A 16335-nucleotide genomic window follows, 5' to 3' on the forward strand; every position below is an offset into this window, starting at 1 on the left:
AACTTTTTCTCCTTGTACCAAAAGCGAGCCTGTGCAACAGCGCTCGTGCCGGCACCCATAATGCAATGCGTGCCCCCCCACGAATGCACGCAAGGGTGGGATTGAATTTTTTTTAGCAAAATGTCCCATAGTGGGGGGAGGGGCGTTTTCGCCCTTCCCAGGCTCTGGAGGCTTTCCTCGAGCCTCTGGGAGGGTGAAAACAGCCTCCCCTGGCCTCCAGAGGCCGGAAATTGGCCTGTTTCTGCACTTCTGATATGCCCGTGCCGCTCTCCCACACTCTCCCCGTGGATGTGCGCACATCTGCATGCACCCCGCCCCCTGTGCATCCCAAAAATCATCTGGCTAGCGGGAGGCACACACGTGTGCAGTGGAGCTGAGCTGGGCGACAGCTCGCGTGCCCGCAGAAAGGGCTCTGCGTGCCATAGGGGCTAGTCCATTTCACTGCCCTGCCCTGCCCAGATCAATACTGAAGTTGAACCCATTCAAGGTTACTCTTCTCCACCCTGGTTCCCCCTCAGGTGGTTGCCGGGAGTTCTAGAAATTGCCACCTCATCGCTTGTAAAGACCTTATGATGGAAGCAAACCCAGAAGTACTAGCTCTGACTTAAGGGTATATTAACAGAATTTTGCAAGTCCGAAAGTATATCTCTCTCCCTCCCCTTTGACAGTTGAAGAAACTAGGGAGGGTGCCTTCTGAGATTCTTTCTGCTGGCTCATCTGGCTATTGCCGAGCCTGTGGCTCTTGTTCCTGTCCTCCACCTACCATTACACCAGGTTGTGGAAGGCCAGGCTAAATGGACGTGACAACGGTTTATCAAAGCCAACACTGTACCGCAGCTGCCCTAATAAAAGCCTTTTAGCTGTCGTTTTCAGAATCTTCTCCAAGTCTCCCATTTATTCTGAAAGGCAAGAGGGTGCTGTCCGTTCTCTTTCAAGCTGTTTTTGTCCTGTCCTTTTCCCCCACCCTCCCACCCCACTGCTATTTGTTTCTCTTTGCAGGAGGTGGTTTTCCATACAAAATAGCCAGCTGGTGTACCAGAAGAAGCTAAAGGTTGGTACCTCACTTTCAGTGACAGGGTTAACTGAGCTGATTGGTGCAATGATTCACAAGACTTTAAAAACTCTATTGTATCTAGAAGGGGGATAGAGGGAGGGGCATGCCTGTTTAGACTCAAACAGAAGCTATTACAAAATATCTATCTATCTATCTATCTATCTATCTATCTATCTATCTATCATCTATCTATCTATCTATCTATCTATCTATCTATCTATCTATCTATCTAGCTAGCTATCTATCTATCTATCTATCTATCTAGCTATCTATCTAGCTATCTATCTATCAAAGCCAAATACCACTCACTCATCACGAAATCTCCAGAACGGTAAAGCCTACAAACTTGAAATTTGGCACCTATGTTCCTCTTGGCTTCTAAGTGCTCGCTAAGAAAGGATTTTTCGAAATGACCATCCGATCATTATTATTCCAGATACAGTATTATATTCACATGCTCTGTTGCTAAGGAGTTAGATGTTCTACTCCCCCTCCCCACCTGAAAAGAACTCTGTTCCAACTGCCAGTTGCCTTATATTAACATGCTCTGATGCTACCCCTTCGCTAAACTGGGCATGGCCAGCACATGACTCCGAGTCGAGGTGGCGCAGTGGTTAGAGTGCAGTACTGCAGCTACTTCAGCTGACTGCTAGTTCAGCAGATCAGCGGATCAAATCTCACCGGCTCAAGGTTGACTCAGCCTTCCATCCTTCCGAGGTGGGTAAAATGGGGACCCAGATTGTTGGGGGCAATATGCTATTTAGTATACTGTCTTTGGTGTAAACCGCCCAGAATCCTTGGAGAGTGGGCAGCATAGAAATATTATTATTATTATTATTATTATTATTATTATTATTATTATTATTATTATTAATCATCATAATAATGATGATGACTCATCCGGCCTGTGGGCTGGGACATTCCCTACTTCCCTACGTAAAACGTCTGCAAGAAAACAAACCAAGCTCACCTCCCCCTCTGTTCCAACTGCCAGGTGCCTTATATTAACACGCTCTGATGCTACAGAGTTACACATTCTACATTAAGTTCAGGCGTCAATTTATCAAGCCCGATCACATAGTTTCGTAGTGAAGCACGGGCGTCCAGCTAGTATTTATATAAGTGGACACTCTTTCAGCGTCTGCTACTGTTATTAGCCATAGGAAATCCAGTTGCAGGGAGCCTTAATACAGATGTTTCGTCCTTCTTCCCCTTCCAGGATGTACTCACAGTGGTGGTGGAAGATCTCCGACTTTGCACAGTCAAGCCTTGCGAGGACATAGAACGGAGGTTTTGTTTCGAAGTGGTCTCTCCCACCAAGTAAGTTACGGGTTCCTTAGAAGAAGAGGTGGGGAGGGGAAATCCTTGTGCCATTTGTTCCATCATGTCAATAGCAGTCTTGAAAAGAGGCAAAGGAAGGAGAAAGGGAAGGGGAGACGGAATTGTGGAAACCTGTTGGGAAAAATGTATTTTTTAAACTAGCTAATAACACCCCTTTTTTTGGCAGTCGTACCATAAAATTATATATCAATGGAAAGATAATTTAATCAAGAATGTAATGCAATAATTATTATGAAGGATTTGCTATTAGAATAGCAGTTACAGTATAAAGAAGAAAAGTGAAACAGGTAGAAAAAAATGAGATATACAAAAATGATCACCATAGAAAAAAACGAGATATACAGAAATTATCACCATGTCAGTTAATTCTGAGTTGGGTAACCTTTAGCATGAATGACGGCCTTACAACATCTTCCCATGGAGTGAACCAAGTTTTTTAGTTCTGCAACTGTTATAAAGTGAAACCAAGATTGAAGGATGGCTTCTATTAACTGGGTTTTATTGCTGGGTCGCTTCTAACAAGTTTCTTTAGTCAGAAAATCCATAGATTTTGAATTGGGTTAAGGTCTGGGCTATTCCCAGGCCATTCCAGCTGTGGAATATGATTATCTTGAAACTCCCCCCCAAAAAAGTGGTGTTATTAGCCATCAAGCCTCAAAAATACACTTTTCCCAAAAGGTTTCCACAATTTTGGCCACTACTGTATATACATACATATATCTGTTTTTTTTCTGCTTCACAACAGTTTCTCCATCTAAACAAGAAACCATGTTCTCACTTAAAATAAGCCCTGATGTTCCTCTATCTATGTTGATTCTGGTTTAGTCCTTACACAATTTGTTAGAAGGATGCTTTTCGAGTCCAGTGGACTTCTCCCTTACTCTGTCTGGCTTGGCTTGTTACAACAAGTCATGATTTGTTTAACCACGGCTTGTTAACCAAGCCGTAATGGGATCCATTCACACACTGCTCCAAATCCCAGTTTTGGAGGGGCAAGGTGTGGGCGTTAACCATCAAGTAGAACCTAGTTTGCCTCCAAATTTGCTGCCGCTGAGTCAAGCATCCGTAATCGATAAATAATAAGCAAAGGGGAAATTAATATTTTCTGGTGTCAAAAGGGTTGAGAACAGGAGGATCTCACTGGACCAGTTTCTGTTTCTTCTGGTAAGCAGCTTCTTCTCGTTTTTCCCACTGCAGGAGCTGCATGTTGCAAGCCGATTCAGAGAAACTGCGCCAAGCATGGATCCAGGCTGTCCAAGCAAGCATAGCCTCCGCTTATCGGGAAAGCCCGGATAGCTGCTACATTGAAGTGAGTAAAGCGGTCAGCGAGAAGGCTTGTAGGAGTCGTACCCATAAATTTGTCATAGACATACTGTCGGGGTCAAGATTTAAGAGCTGACCAGCTGCTACGATGATGTAATGCTGGGAATGGGTCAGCAAGGTTTTTGGGTCGCTATCGCTTTAAGAGACTGTAATAAGAAGAGGCCCTGTTAGGGGCGTATCTCTCTCTCCGTGTGTGCTTCCGTGCTGTAATTGCTGATTGTTTGAGGTCTGACTAAAGTATGTGTATGTATATATTCTTTGTAGACAAAACCACAATTTAAATACAAACCTCTGTTTAATGTATTTGCTCCTGGGTTGTCTCACATAGTCACACTGTGCGCATTTTGACACATACTCATAAAATTTTCCTAGAAATTAGAAAACAGATATGAGGCATCCTTTTTTTCCCAGAACGACGGGAGGCATTTGTATCCCATCAGCTTCCAGATTATCCTTGAAAATGACACCAAAATATTTTTGGTTGTAATTAAGAGAAATCAAAAAGCAAAGGAATCCCCTTGAGGGATGCTTGACAAGCCGTATCTTTGCTTGATATTTCAATCTTCGGCTTTTCTCTCACTCCAGAAATTGGATCGAACAGCTTCCCCTTCGACCAGCAGTATCGATTCTGCCTCCGATTCCCGGGACCGAAGTGGGAAAGGGGAAACGATCTTGCAGAGGGTGCAGAGTATCTCGGGCAATGACCAGTGTTGTGACTGCGGGCAGGCCGATCCCCGGTGGGCGAGCATCAACTTGGGCATCTTACTATGCATTGAATGTTCAGGGATACACAGGTATTTTCCACATTATATAAGAAAATATTTGTAGCTCAGGATTCAACTGTAGGGTCCTTGGTGCTCTCTTGCAGACGTTTCATTACCCAACTAGGTAACCTCATCAGTGCTAGAAAGGAGTGGGGTGTGTAGAGTGGAGGAAGAGGAGAACTGTGGTGCTCTCTGAGCTTGGTGGTTTTCTTGCAGACATTTCATTAACCAACTAGGTAACATCATCAGTGCCAGAAGGGAATGGGATTTGCAGGGGGGAGGAGGAGGAGGAGGATTGTGGGGTCCTTTTTGCTCTCTGCACATGGTTGTTTTGTTGGAGACGTTCCATGACCCATCTAGATAACATCATCAGTGCTACAAGGAAGAAGTGGGGTTTGTTGAAGGAGAGGAGGAGGAGGAGGAGGACTGTGGGGTCCTTGGTGCTCTCTGAGGTTGGTGGTTTTCTTGCAGACATTTCATTACCCAACTAGGCAACATCATCAGTCTAAGGAACTGTAGGGTTCACACTGATAAGGTTACCTAGTTGGGTAATGAAACGTCTGCAAGAAAACCACCAAGATCAGAGAGCACCAGGAACTCCACAGGTACTTTCATGAATGCCTTCTTGAGTGCTAAGAAGATCGAAGTACTTCCAGCTTCTTAGCTGGCCCAGGAGGCTGTTCTCCTGCCCAGGTGAGGCAGTTATTTCAGAACAAATGCAGTAGTTGAATCGTCAATTGCAATTTGACTTGGCTTAGCAGCAGGGGGCGCTGACCACTTCTCTTCACTTTGCCCTACAGGAGCTTGGGAGTTCACTGCTCCAAGGTGCGGTCGCTCACGTTGGATTCTTGGGAGCCAGAATTATTGAAGGTAAAGGCCAACCCCCTCCCCCAAACTAGCTAAAAGGGTGGAGTCAGTGGTGGGATGCTGCCGGTTTAACAACCGGTTCAGTGATAGCGTGCTTCGCAGTGTTACAAATGCTAAGCTTCTGCGTTACCACTTGGGAGTAACACAGTTGAGGCGCGGCAATCCGCTCTGCCGCACCAATCAGCTGAGAAGATAAAGGTAAGTAAAGCGCAGGGGGTGGGCCGACCTGATTGTCGGAGCGAACCACTTTGCTCCCAGCTGATTGTCGGATCGAACCAGTTCGCTCCCAGCTGATTGTTGAAGTGAACCGGTTCACTCCCAGCTGATCGTCGGAGCTACCGGTTCGCCCGAATCGGTCCAAACCGGTAGAATCCCACCCCTGGATGTAATCAAAAGAGGGGGTGGGGGGAAAAGAGAATCCAAATCACATTTTGAGTAAAACAACAGTGCACAGATGCTCTTGAGGAAGAAAAGGCCATGTTTCTGACACTCCGTTTTGCATTCACTTAAAAAAAAAAAAGTAAAATTTAAAAAAAAAGTAAAAGAAGTAAGGCCACACTTGGAATATTGCATTCAGTTTTGGTCTCCACGATGTAAAAAAGATGTGGAGACTCTAGAAAGAATGCAGAGAAGAGCCACAAAGAGGATTAGGGGACTGGAGGCTAAAACATATGAAGAACGGTTGCAGGAACTGGGTATGTCTAGTTTAATGAAGAGAAGGACTAGGGGAGACATGATAGCAGTCTTCCAATATCTCAGGGGTTGCCCCAAAGAAGAGGAAGTCAAGCTATCCATTCCATTCCATTCTATTTTTTTCTTGTTCTGTTCTGTTCTGTTCTGTTCTGTTCCGTTCCGTTCCGTTCCGTTCCGTTCCGTTCCGTTCCATTCAATTTTTTCCTTGTTCTATTCTATTCTATTCTATTCTATTCTATTCTATTCTATTCTATTCTATTCTATTCTATTCTATTCTATTCTACTCTATTCTAAAGCAATGTTTTTCCATCTTGGCACCTTAAAGAAGCCGGGGAATTCTGGGAGTTGAAATCCACACCTCTCCAAGGTGCCAGGGTTGAAAAACCACTGCATTAAATCTTGCAGCTTTGAGGAGAAAAATCGTAGTTTAAGAACTAGCATCGTATATTTAAGTGTGTTGGATTTGAACTGGGCAGAAAAGTACCAGCCCTGCAACCAAAGAAAGGCACCAGGTAGGCCTCTGTCGGGGGGGACCCGTCCCAGAATGAGGGCATCATCACTGAGACGCCCCCATGATATGATTTGAAACAGGGTGTTGTATGTAAATGGAGAAGCCGAAAAGAGCAACTTTGATTCACACGTCGTTCTGTTTTTTCATGTGTTGTTCAAAAGCTGATGTGTGAGCTGGGCAACGCTACCATGAATCAGATCTACGAGGCGCAGTGTGAGGAAATGGGGCTGAAAAAGCCGACAGCTGGAAGCTCAAGGTAAAACTTTTTCCCGTGTCTCCCTGCTACCCATGTTTTAATTCCGCCATGTCTGCTTCCCCGTGAATTAGCAGGCAAGGCTGCCTTCCAGCTTACAGCCAAACCAGTATTTTAAGTAACTCAGTTTGTTGTGGGGGTAAGCGAACCAACTTTCCTTCCCTGCATACGGAGGTAGTCCTCGTCTTACGACCACAACTGAGCCCAACATTTCCCTTGCTAAACGAGAGAGTTGTTCAGCGAGTTGTGCCCCATTTTACGACCTTTCTTGCCACGGTTGCTAAGTGAATCACTGCAGTTAAGTTAGTAATAACGGCTGTTAAGTGAATCTGGCTTCCCCATGGACTTTGCTCGTCAGAAGGTCACAAAAGGGGATCACATGACTCCCCAAGACGCTGCAACCCGTCATAAATATGAGTCAGTCACCAGGGGTCTGAATTTAGATCGCGTGATGCGGGGATGTTGCCACCGCTGTGTGAAAAATGGCTATAAGTCACTTTTTTCAGTGCCTTTCTAACTTTGAATGATCACTAAAGGAACGGTGGTAAGATGTGGACTATTTGTGCTGTTGCTGTGTTCAGACGACACGCATAAGCCGGTTAACAGATTAAGCTGTTTTCCTGGGGTACAGCAATAGGTTTCACATTAAGTTACTACTGGTTCGCTGCACATGCTCGCTTCGTTCACATTTGCATACACGCCTGCCTTCCACGCATGCGCCCGGCCTCAAAAACATGCTTAAATAGGATGGCATAGAGCCAGGACAGGTGGGCGGGCCCATTTCCGATTTCCGTTACCGGTTCGGGCGAACCGGGCTGAACCAGCTGAATACCACCTCTGTTGGGATATATATCAAACCATAAATCGCCATGCCCAGTGACCAAAAAGAGATTAAAATCCCTAACTATGATCAGTATTTAATAAGTCGGGCGTGCAGGGTGTGGAAACTCAGACTTTGAATGGCACGAGAAATGGGTTTCCTGGCAGGCAGGACAAAGAAGCATGGATCAAAGTCAAATACGTGGAGAAGAAGTTTCTGAAGAAGCTACCTTCTGGAGAACCCCTGGCCGACAACGAGCAGAAGCCCCGTCGCTGGAGCGTGAAGAAATGCCAGAGGTGCAACAGCACCACGAAAGCACCCACGACTCGTAGGAAGTATCGGCACGAGGCGGGAAATGCGTCTCCGGCTGCTCACTCTTCAGGTAGGGGGACCCACCTCAGGAGAGCTTGATGGAGGAATTCAGACGGTGGGGCTTTTTCCTGATATCCCTTAGAGAGAGGGGTGGGAAAACGTGATTATAAAAAAAAAAAAAATATTGATTTCATCAGTGGTGGGATTCAAATAATTTAACGATCGGTTCTCTGCCCTAATGGGTGATTCTGGGTGGGCGTGGCCATGGTGGGTGTGGCCAGGGGACGTGACAGGCAGCACTCAGCCTCCTCCGTGCCCCGTTTTGGGCCTACTAGGCCTCCCTGCAGCCTCCTGAGCAAAAACGGGCCTCAGGGAAACACGGTAGTAATAAAAGTTATTTTTCAAACAGCCGCCACTTTGGAAAGGAAGTTCCGGCGAGATTCCCTCTTTTGTCCTGACGAACTGGATTCCCTCTTCTCGTACTTTGACACAGGAGCTGGACCACGCAGTAAGTCTGGTACATTGATCTGTGATCCCTCCTCACACAGCTCTAGTAGATCCATGCTCAGCTACGAGAGGGAGGCGATTAAAGGGAGAAACGTTGATTTTTTTTTCTGGGCTTTCTCAAATTCAACAGCTGGGTTTCCCCTCCCTTCTCTCTTGTTTCGTGCCGGATTTCGGCAGCCGGTTAACTTTCTTGCTCCCCTCTCCCCAAATTTCTCCCTCCGTGTGAAGAACAAAATCTCCTTCGATGCATTTTTTGTTTAAAAAAAAATATATAAATTGCAATACTGTGAAAATGGGCTCTGTCTGTCTGCACATTGTCATGTTTCAGTGGTGAAATACAAATTTTTTTTTGCTATCTGTGGTTCTGTGGGCATGGCTTGGTGGGCGTGGCCAACTTTAAAAAAAAAAAAACTTTTAAAAGTATTTTTTACTACCTATTCGCCCGAACCGGTAGTAAAAAAAAAATGCTTGAAAAAAGTTTTAAAAAGGTTCTGATAATTGTGCGGCACGTTTCGAAGCATTTTATCACTACAGGTTCGCCCGAATTGGAGCGAACTGGTAGCATTTCACCCCTGTTTCTGACCTCCTTCTCCTCAGGTGGGAACCAGGCGTCAACTCAACAGCCCATGGGAGCCAGCCCGTGGAGTGAGACCAGCAATGGGCCTGGAGGTAGCGGTTCACCATTTCTCCTGGACGGAGGTAAGGCTGTAGAACATGACTAGAGGGCAAGTGCTGTCTGGTTTTGTCACCATGGATATCTAATATCGTACTATATATCTAGCAACCTCAAAGCAAGAGGCTCTAAGGCCCCCGGGATCCATCTTACCAGAAATACCTGACTTTGGACAGGTATTTGGCTGATGAGAAACAAGCCTGGTCTTTGAAATGTGCCAAAATGGGCAGGTGCAACCCAGAGAAGTGAAGGGGGAATCAGGACAGAAACCCAGTTTGATTGAAGTTAAGTGGAACTGTAGTCATTATAATCGGGATTAAAGTCGGCATGTTTCTCCGTCCCGCTGAGATTTCCCTGTGGGACAAAACTTCGTTCTTTTGGCAGATTTCTCTCTTCACTCATTGGTCCCTGTCCCTATTATTAAGGAAGTCCCTTGAGGGGAGGGGATAACAATGGCCCACCCATCGCTCATTCACCGATTTAAAAGGACAAACCAAGCACCGTTGTATATTGTGTCCCTGATTGTATCTCTTTCCTTTCTGTCAAAAATGGTGTAGAGTCCGGGAGGGTTGGACTAGATGACCTACAAGGTCCCTTCCGATTCTTGTTAACCTGTTATCTTTCTGGCTTTCCCCTGTTCCTTCTCTCTGCTAAGAATCATTGTTTAGGGATTGATCACCTGCCTGGTTCCTTTTAATGAAGCTCCCAGGCACCCACGTTTTAAACCCAATCTAGAAATCCTTCCAGAAACAAAATCGCACCCGTGGTAAGGAGTTTCAAACGAAACGTGTAGGCCTGGGGGAATTTGGAAAAGATTGGTGGGGCAGTGGTGGGGGAAGGAAAATGTTTCAGGAAAGAGGTAGAGACTCTTTAGGGCAGATGTGGAGAACTTCGTCTTCTCCAGTAATATTGTACTGCTAACAAGAGCATATAAAACCTTTGCTAGACCAATTCTCGAATACAGCTCATCTGCCTGGAATATCTGCATATCGGACATTAATACAATCGAGCGAGTCCAGAGATATTTCACAAGAAGAGTCCTCCACTCCTCTGCTCATAACAAAATACCTTATGCCACCAGACTGGAAATTTTGGGCTTAGACAACTTAGAACTACACCGCCTTCTGTCTGACCTAAGCGTAGTACATAAAATTATCTGCCACAATGTCCTACCTGTCAATGACTACTTCAGCTTCAACCGCAAAAATACACGAGCACACAATGGATACAAACTCAAGGTAAACCGCTTCAAACTCGATTGCAGAAAATACGACTTCAGCAACCGAGTGGTCAATGCCTGGAATGCACTACCTGATTCTGTGGTTTCTTCCCCGAACCCCCAAAACTTTAACCTTAGACTGTCTAATGTCGACCTCGCCCCATTCCTAAGAGGTCTGTAAAGGGGTTTGTGCATAAGCGTACCAGCGTGCCTTCCGTCCCTGTCCTAATGTTTTCTTTTATTCGTATCCTTATCCTGTATTCATATCCATGTTTATACTTATATCTGTAATCTTATACATGTGTCAGGTTTCGATGTCATCTCAAATAAAATAAATTGCATTTCCAAACGAATAGTCTTCGGTAAAATCTTTCATTTTATTAAGCATGACAATCTGTCCCCAATTGTGGCGTAGCCAACTCTGACTTCCTGACCCCAAACCTTCCCTTTCCGTTCCCCAATTCTCTGTGTCTCATTGGCCCTCTTTCAAATCACTCTCCCCATATCTATTACTTTAGCTCCCAGGAATGTCCCCCTCCCATCTCATCTCCTAGGGGATATCAACTTCAAGGAAAATAAGTAGGTGAGAAGTCAAGCGTCCTCTTGCCAGCTGCCCCCTCTTCTCCTTCTTATGTCAGCACTAGAGTAAATGCAGGTTGAAGTGCTGACAACATGCTTGACAAATAAAATGAATGAATGAATGAATCAATCAATCAATCAATCAAAATAAACGTCCATACAAGATGGGCAACCAGAAAAAAGAGAAGGGCAGAAAGCTCGAGCAACCAACACAGGGAAAAACCGGTAGTTTATGGTACTTACTATATTAAATATTTACCTGGTTCCTCCTTTGATCCCATAGGTCTGAGCAGTGACAGTGGACTGGGTGGTAGCACTGATGGGAGCACAGACGTCTTGGTGTTTGGCTCGGTGGTTGATAGTGTCACAGAAGAAGGTGAGATCTTCAGCCAGAGAGGGAGATGGGCCGCAGGAATTTCTGCCTTTGCCCAATGCAGAGCGCAGCCGCCGTAGAATTCCGCTACCGCATCCGTTGTGGCCGCCGACCTGAGATCAGGGAAGAGAGATAAGCTTCTATCACTATCGGTCACAGTGGCTAGCTGAATAACTCACGTAGCAAAGTCGTCATAATCTCGCTGGGAAGATAAAAGTTTCGGTATCAATGCTTCCAGAGGTCTTTGTCGTCGGCCCCCATTTTTCCAAAGCTGCTTTTTTTTTTTTCAAAAGGCAACCTGACTTTTGTTTTTCCTTGAAGACGTTTCGCTTCTCGTCCAAGAAGCTTCTACAGAACTGAAGGAACTTCTTGGATGAGAAGCGAACTGAGCTGAAGAAGCTTCTTGGATGGGAAGTGAAACGTGTTCAAGGAAAAAAAAACAAAAAGTCCAGTTGGCTTTTGTAAAAAAAAAAAAAACAATAGCAGTTTTGGGACAACCATGACCTGGATGACTGACTTGAGAACCTCCCCATAAATGGTTTCTCATTCCCTTCCTCTTCCTCCCTGCAGAGTGCGAAGTGTCGGAAGAATCCAGCGGGGAAGTCGAAATTGAGCAGGAGGCCTCCGATTTGGAAGACTTGAGGGAACTGCATCCCGGATTGCTTGTTTACAAGGCTTCGAGGGCCAGGAACCTACCCGTCATGGCGGAGGCCCTGGCCCACGGTGCCAACGTCAACTGGGTGAACGAAGAGGATGAGAACAAAACCCCGCTGATCCAGGCTGTCATGGGGGTGAGCGATACCCACGCTGTCGCCGGGCCAAGTTTCGAGATTGCTCCATCGGGGCAAAGCGGGTCTGATCGACGGGTCTTGTGTGCCATTAAGTGGTCTCCGTCAGCGCCAGCTAGATTTCACTGCCTCCCGCTAAGCGTAGGCCAAAGGATCTACTCGGATGGAGGGGAATCCCAAGCGGATCTCCAAATTTGGAGCAGGAGGGGAAGGACTTCCTCCTTAAAGCTACGATATATAAATAATCCTCGACTTTACGACCACAACGGAGCCCAAAATTTCTGTGGCCAAGTGAGACATTTGTTCAGCGAGTTTATGACCTCAGTTGTTAAGGGTAATCGCTGCGGTTGTTAAGTGAGTCACATGGTTGTTAAGTGAATCTGGCTTCCCCGTTGACTTTGCTTGTCAGAAGGCTGCAAAAGGGGATCACATCAAGCCCCCTCCCCCGGGAAACTACAACCGTCGTGAAATCTGAGTCAGTTGCCAAGTCGCTCAATTTTTGTTCACGACCACCATTGGGGAGGCGGCGACGGCCGTTAAGTGTGAAAGACGATCGTAAGTCGCTTATTTCAGTGCTGTGCAACTTTCAACGGTCACTAAATGAACTGTCGTTAAGTCGAGGACTGCCTGTATAATGTAAGAGAAGTCCAAGACTCCGAAACCCTAACTTCTCTTTCTCTGCTTCTTTCAGGGCTCACTTATAGCTTGTGAATTTTTGCTCCAGAACGGGGCAGACGTTAACCAAAGAGATATCCGAGGGAGGGCACCTTTGCATCACGCCACATATTTGGGCCACACTGGGTAAGTCCCCTGCTGTGCCTCCAGCTACCAAAAAAAAAAAAAGAAAAGAAAAGAAAAGAAAGTGGTAGTTAAAAATTCTGAACCCTGGGGAAGTTAACGGCTGTTTGTAGTTGTGACTCTGCCCGGAGACACCATTTGTGCTCTTGATTCTATTGTGGCATGTCGGCCGCCGGCTGTTCTGCCCCAGCTTCGGACCCCAAAGAACGCAGCACACACCAAGTCCGTACAAACCTTAGTTTACTAATTTAAACCAGTCTTTTCTGAACAAAGGCTGTTAATTTAACTTCATTAACAGCCGACAAGAATCCAAAGAATAATAAATCAATTCTGAGGCACAATATTTCAGATAACTGTAAACTTACTGTGGTTGGCAGAATGCCCAGAAGCAATTTGCAGAAAAACTGATAAAAGAGAAACAAGAGCCGAATCAAGACACGAAGGAGAGTGAACGAAGTTGTTCCCTGCAAATTGCCTCAGTCGTCGTCCTTTCTTAAATAGGCTAGGGGAGTGGCCAATTAGCCCCAAGCCTTACTCTCGAGGAGACCTCCTCCTGAGGAGCCACTCTTGCCCTTTCGCAGCTCTGCGCGCTCGTGCATCGAGAAAAGGCTCCTCCTCTTCTTCCTCTTCACTTATGGGGGCTTCTGGAGGTTCTGAAGGCCCTGGCTGAATCCCCGCCTCTGGCACCACATCTTCTCCAGCCTCCTCATTGTCTGATTCGAGTGCCAACTGCACAGGCTGCTGGTGCAACACCACACGAGCCTCCTCGCTGTCGGAATCAGCTACAACACCGGCCCCTCCAGCAGCTGAATCAGAGGAGGAGGAGGCGTGGGAGTCAGGGTCAGCATCAAGGCAGCCTGAGAGCTCCAAGGGGGAAGAGGGAATGGAGCTGTCAGAGAGAGAGACAGAGGCGGAGCCTGGGCTGTCCGTCACCCCTCAGATGGAGAGTCAACAGCCCCCAGGTCTAGAGGTGGCTGATGACGAAGAGGAGGAACAGCTGGGTCCAGTGCCTGATGCGCAGAAAGCAGAGGAGATGAGAGCGGTGGAAATCAATGGGCCGGTCCTTGGGACGTAAAAGCCACCGCTGCCAGCGAAGCCCCACCCTAGCTCTCGGGATAAAAGGCAGGGGGCGGAGATGAATAGATGTGGCAATAACTATTCATCTTCCGGCCGGACAGACTTGTTAGCCTGCAGTGAGAGAGAAACTTTTTGCCGGGGCTGCTGGGTCAGAACAGATTCTCTCTGGAAGGTCTGAGGAGCAACAGATGGGATATCCCACCTAGCTGGTTTTCAAGCCACTGGAGCGAGACCTAGGCATGTGCCAACAATAGGACCTGTGGGTAAATGGGGTTGAGAACAAAGCTACTGACCCGGGTTAGAAGAGCAGCTCCTGATGTTATCTGACCCAAGGTGGAAAGTCTAAACAGAGGGACTGATCCAGTGTAAAGTAGCTTCCTGCGAAAGTCTAGCGTGACACGTTCATGCTTCTTAACCTTGGTGTCACCCATCTCTTCAAACTCTCTTTCTCCGTCACAGCGTATTCTTGGCTGACCTACATTTCCTCTCTCCGGTTTTTTTCTTCCTCTTCTCTTTCAACATTTGGCAGCCAGGTCTGCTTATTCCTAAAGAGAGGAGCCAATCAGCACGCAGTGGACGAGGACGGGCAGGACCCCCTCAGCATCGCTGTCCAGGCCGCGAATGCAGACATCGTGACCTTGTAAGTGTGTCCTTCCTGCAATCGGAGAGGAACAGCATGTCGGGGCTGGAAGGGGCTCACCTGGACACTCAACACCCCAGGAATAGATTGGCCAGTTACAGCCAAAAAGAGAGAGAGAGAGAGAGAGAGAGAGAGAGAGAGAGAGAGAGAGAGAGAATTGTGGCTTAGCTCTGACAGACCTATCTTTATAAGAGCCTCGGTGGCGCAGTGGTTAGAGTGCAGTACTGCAGGCTACTTCTGCTGACTGCCGGTTGCCTGCAATTTGGCAGTTCGAATCCCACCAGGCTCAAGGTTGATTCAGCCTTCCGTCCTTCCAAGGTGGGTCAAATGAGGACCTAGATTGTTGGGGGTAATAGGCTGACTCTGTCAACCGCTTAGAGAGGGCTGTAAAAGCCCTGTGAAGTGGTATATAAGTCTTAAGTTCTATTGCTATCTTCCTTCCTTCCCTCCTTCCCTCCCTCCCTCCCAGTGGTTAGAATGCAATATTGCAGGCTAACTCTGCCCACTGCCAGCAGTTCAATCCTGACCAACTGGCTCAAGGTTGACTCAGCCTTCCATCCTTCCGAGGTGGGTAAAATGAGGACCCAGATTGTGGAGGGCAAGAGGCTGACTCTGTCAACCGCTTAGAGAGGGCTGTAAAGCACTGTGAAGCGGCATATACGTCTAAGTGCTATTGCTATTCAGCAACTGTGCTGCTTCCTTAGTGCTGAAGGGTTTAACTCTCAAACTGCCTGTACAGCACTGTTTTTTCTCCTCCCTAATTAACATTCCTCTCTGCTTCTCATCCTACAGGCTGCGTCTGGCTCGGATGAACGAAGAGATGCGTGAAGCCGAGGGTCCCTTTGGGCATCCAGGTCAATATACCAACAATAGCCCTACAGAGCTTCAGTACCGAAAATGTATACAGGAGTTCATCAGCCTTAACATAGATGAGTGTTAGTGAGAACTTCGGCAATCCTGCTGCCCACCTCCGCGTTCGGGTCAAAATTTAAGGAAGCTGAACTGAGCCCAAGAAAAACAAAACAAAACAAAACAAAAAGGAAACTAAACAAACTCTAGACGTGTGTTTTGGGATAAGGGGGGATTTGCTAACCGAAGAGTTGGATGGATGGGCTGAAAGCTGCACAGCGAGAGGAGGAGGAGGAGGAGAGCGAGAGAGTACCCTTAAAAACCAACTGGGATCAGATTTTGGGTTTTTTTTTTGCATTTGGTTCAGGTGGAGTGGGTGCATCTGAGCTTAAATCTGCTCTTCGGTTTCCACCCCCCCCCAAAAAAGGCAATTGACTGTGTAAATGGTCTCTCCAGGCCTAAAAACAGGAGGTGAAACGCGCTTAGGAGGCGGGAAGCTACATTTGGAAAGCTGATTCTAAACCGAACCGGATGGAGGCTTAATCTTAATCTCTCTCTCTCCCTGCATCTGTCTCTCTTCTTTGTCTTGTGCACAACTCTTGGCAATGCTGACGGCCATTGGCTTGCGGTAGGAATCCTGGATCGATTGGCGGGAAAACGGACGCACGAGACACACAAGCGTACACGCATACACAGTAACGCATGGCCGGGAATGAGATAGCCCCACCCCCACCCCTCGTTTTGAGCGTGGAGCAGGCAGGGGTTAAGTTCAGCTGGGCTGCCAGTTTGCTGCAGTTCATGGATCAAGAGGCGTGGGGGGGTGAGGGGGCGTAGGGGGGCACCTCCCTCCCTCCCTCCCAGGTGCTCAGGTTCCTGCAAGCCAAACGCTTCCTC

The 16335-nt window shown here is 47.0% G+C and overlaps 1 protein-coding gene across 1 annotated transcript in view; it reads left to right on the plus strand.

The window, feature by feature from the left end:
- Window positions 1–16335, plus strand: part of ACAP3 (ArfGAP with coiled-coil, ankyrin repeat and PH domains 3) — a 92747-nt gene that overhangs the window by 62922 nt on the left and 13490 nt on the right. The window contains exons 12-25 of the mRNA XM_070956044.1: window positions 1000–1051; window positions 2274–2374; window positions 3593–3704; window positions 4304–4512; window positions 5283–5352; window positions 6715–6809; window positions 7794–8008; window positions 8348–8446; window positions 9043–9144; window positions 11200–11292; window positions 11860–12080; window positions 12769–12878; window positions 14482–14592; window positions 15385–15446. Coding sequence (XP_070812145.1) covers window positions 1000–1051; window positions 2274–2374; window positions 3593–3704; window positions 4304–4512; window positions 5283–5352; window positions 6715–6809; window positions 7794–8008; window positions 8348–8446; window positions 9043–9144; window positions 11200–11292; window positions 11860–12080; window positions 12769–12878; window positions 14482–14592; window positions 15385–15446 — 1652 coding nt within the window. The remainder of the gene's footprint in view (window positions 1–999; window positions 1052–2273; window positions 2375–3592; window positions 3705–4303; window positions 4513–5282; window positions 5353–6714; window positions 6810–7793; window positions 8009–8347; window positions 8447–9042; window positions 9145–11199; window positions 11293–11859; window positions 12081–12768; window positions 12879–14481; window positions 14593–15384; window positions 15447–16335) is intronic.

This window comes from Pituophis catenifer, unplaced genomic scaffold (genome assembly GCF_029215685.1).
Source record: "Pituophis catenifer annectens isolate HBS135680 unplaced genomic scaffold, rPitCat1.0.hap2 SCAF_18, whole genome shotgun sequence".
Lineage (NCBI taxonomy): Eukaryota > Metazoa > Chordata > Lepidosauria > Squamata > Colubridae > Pituophis > Pituophis catenifer.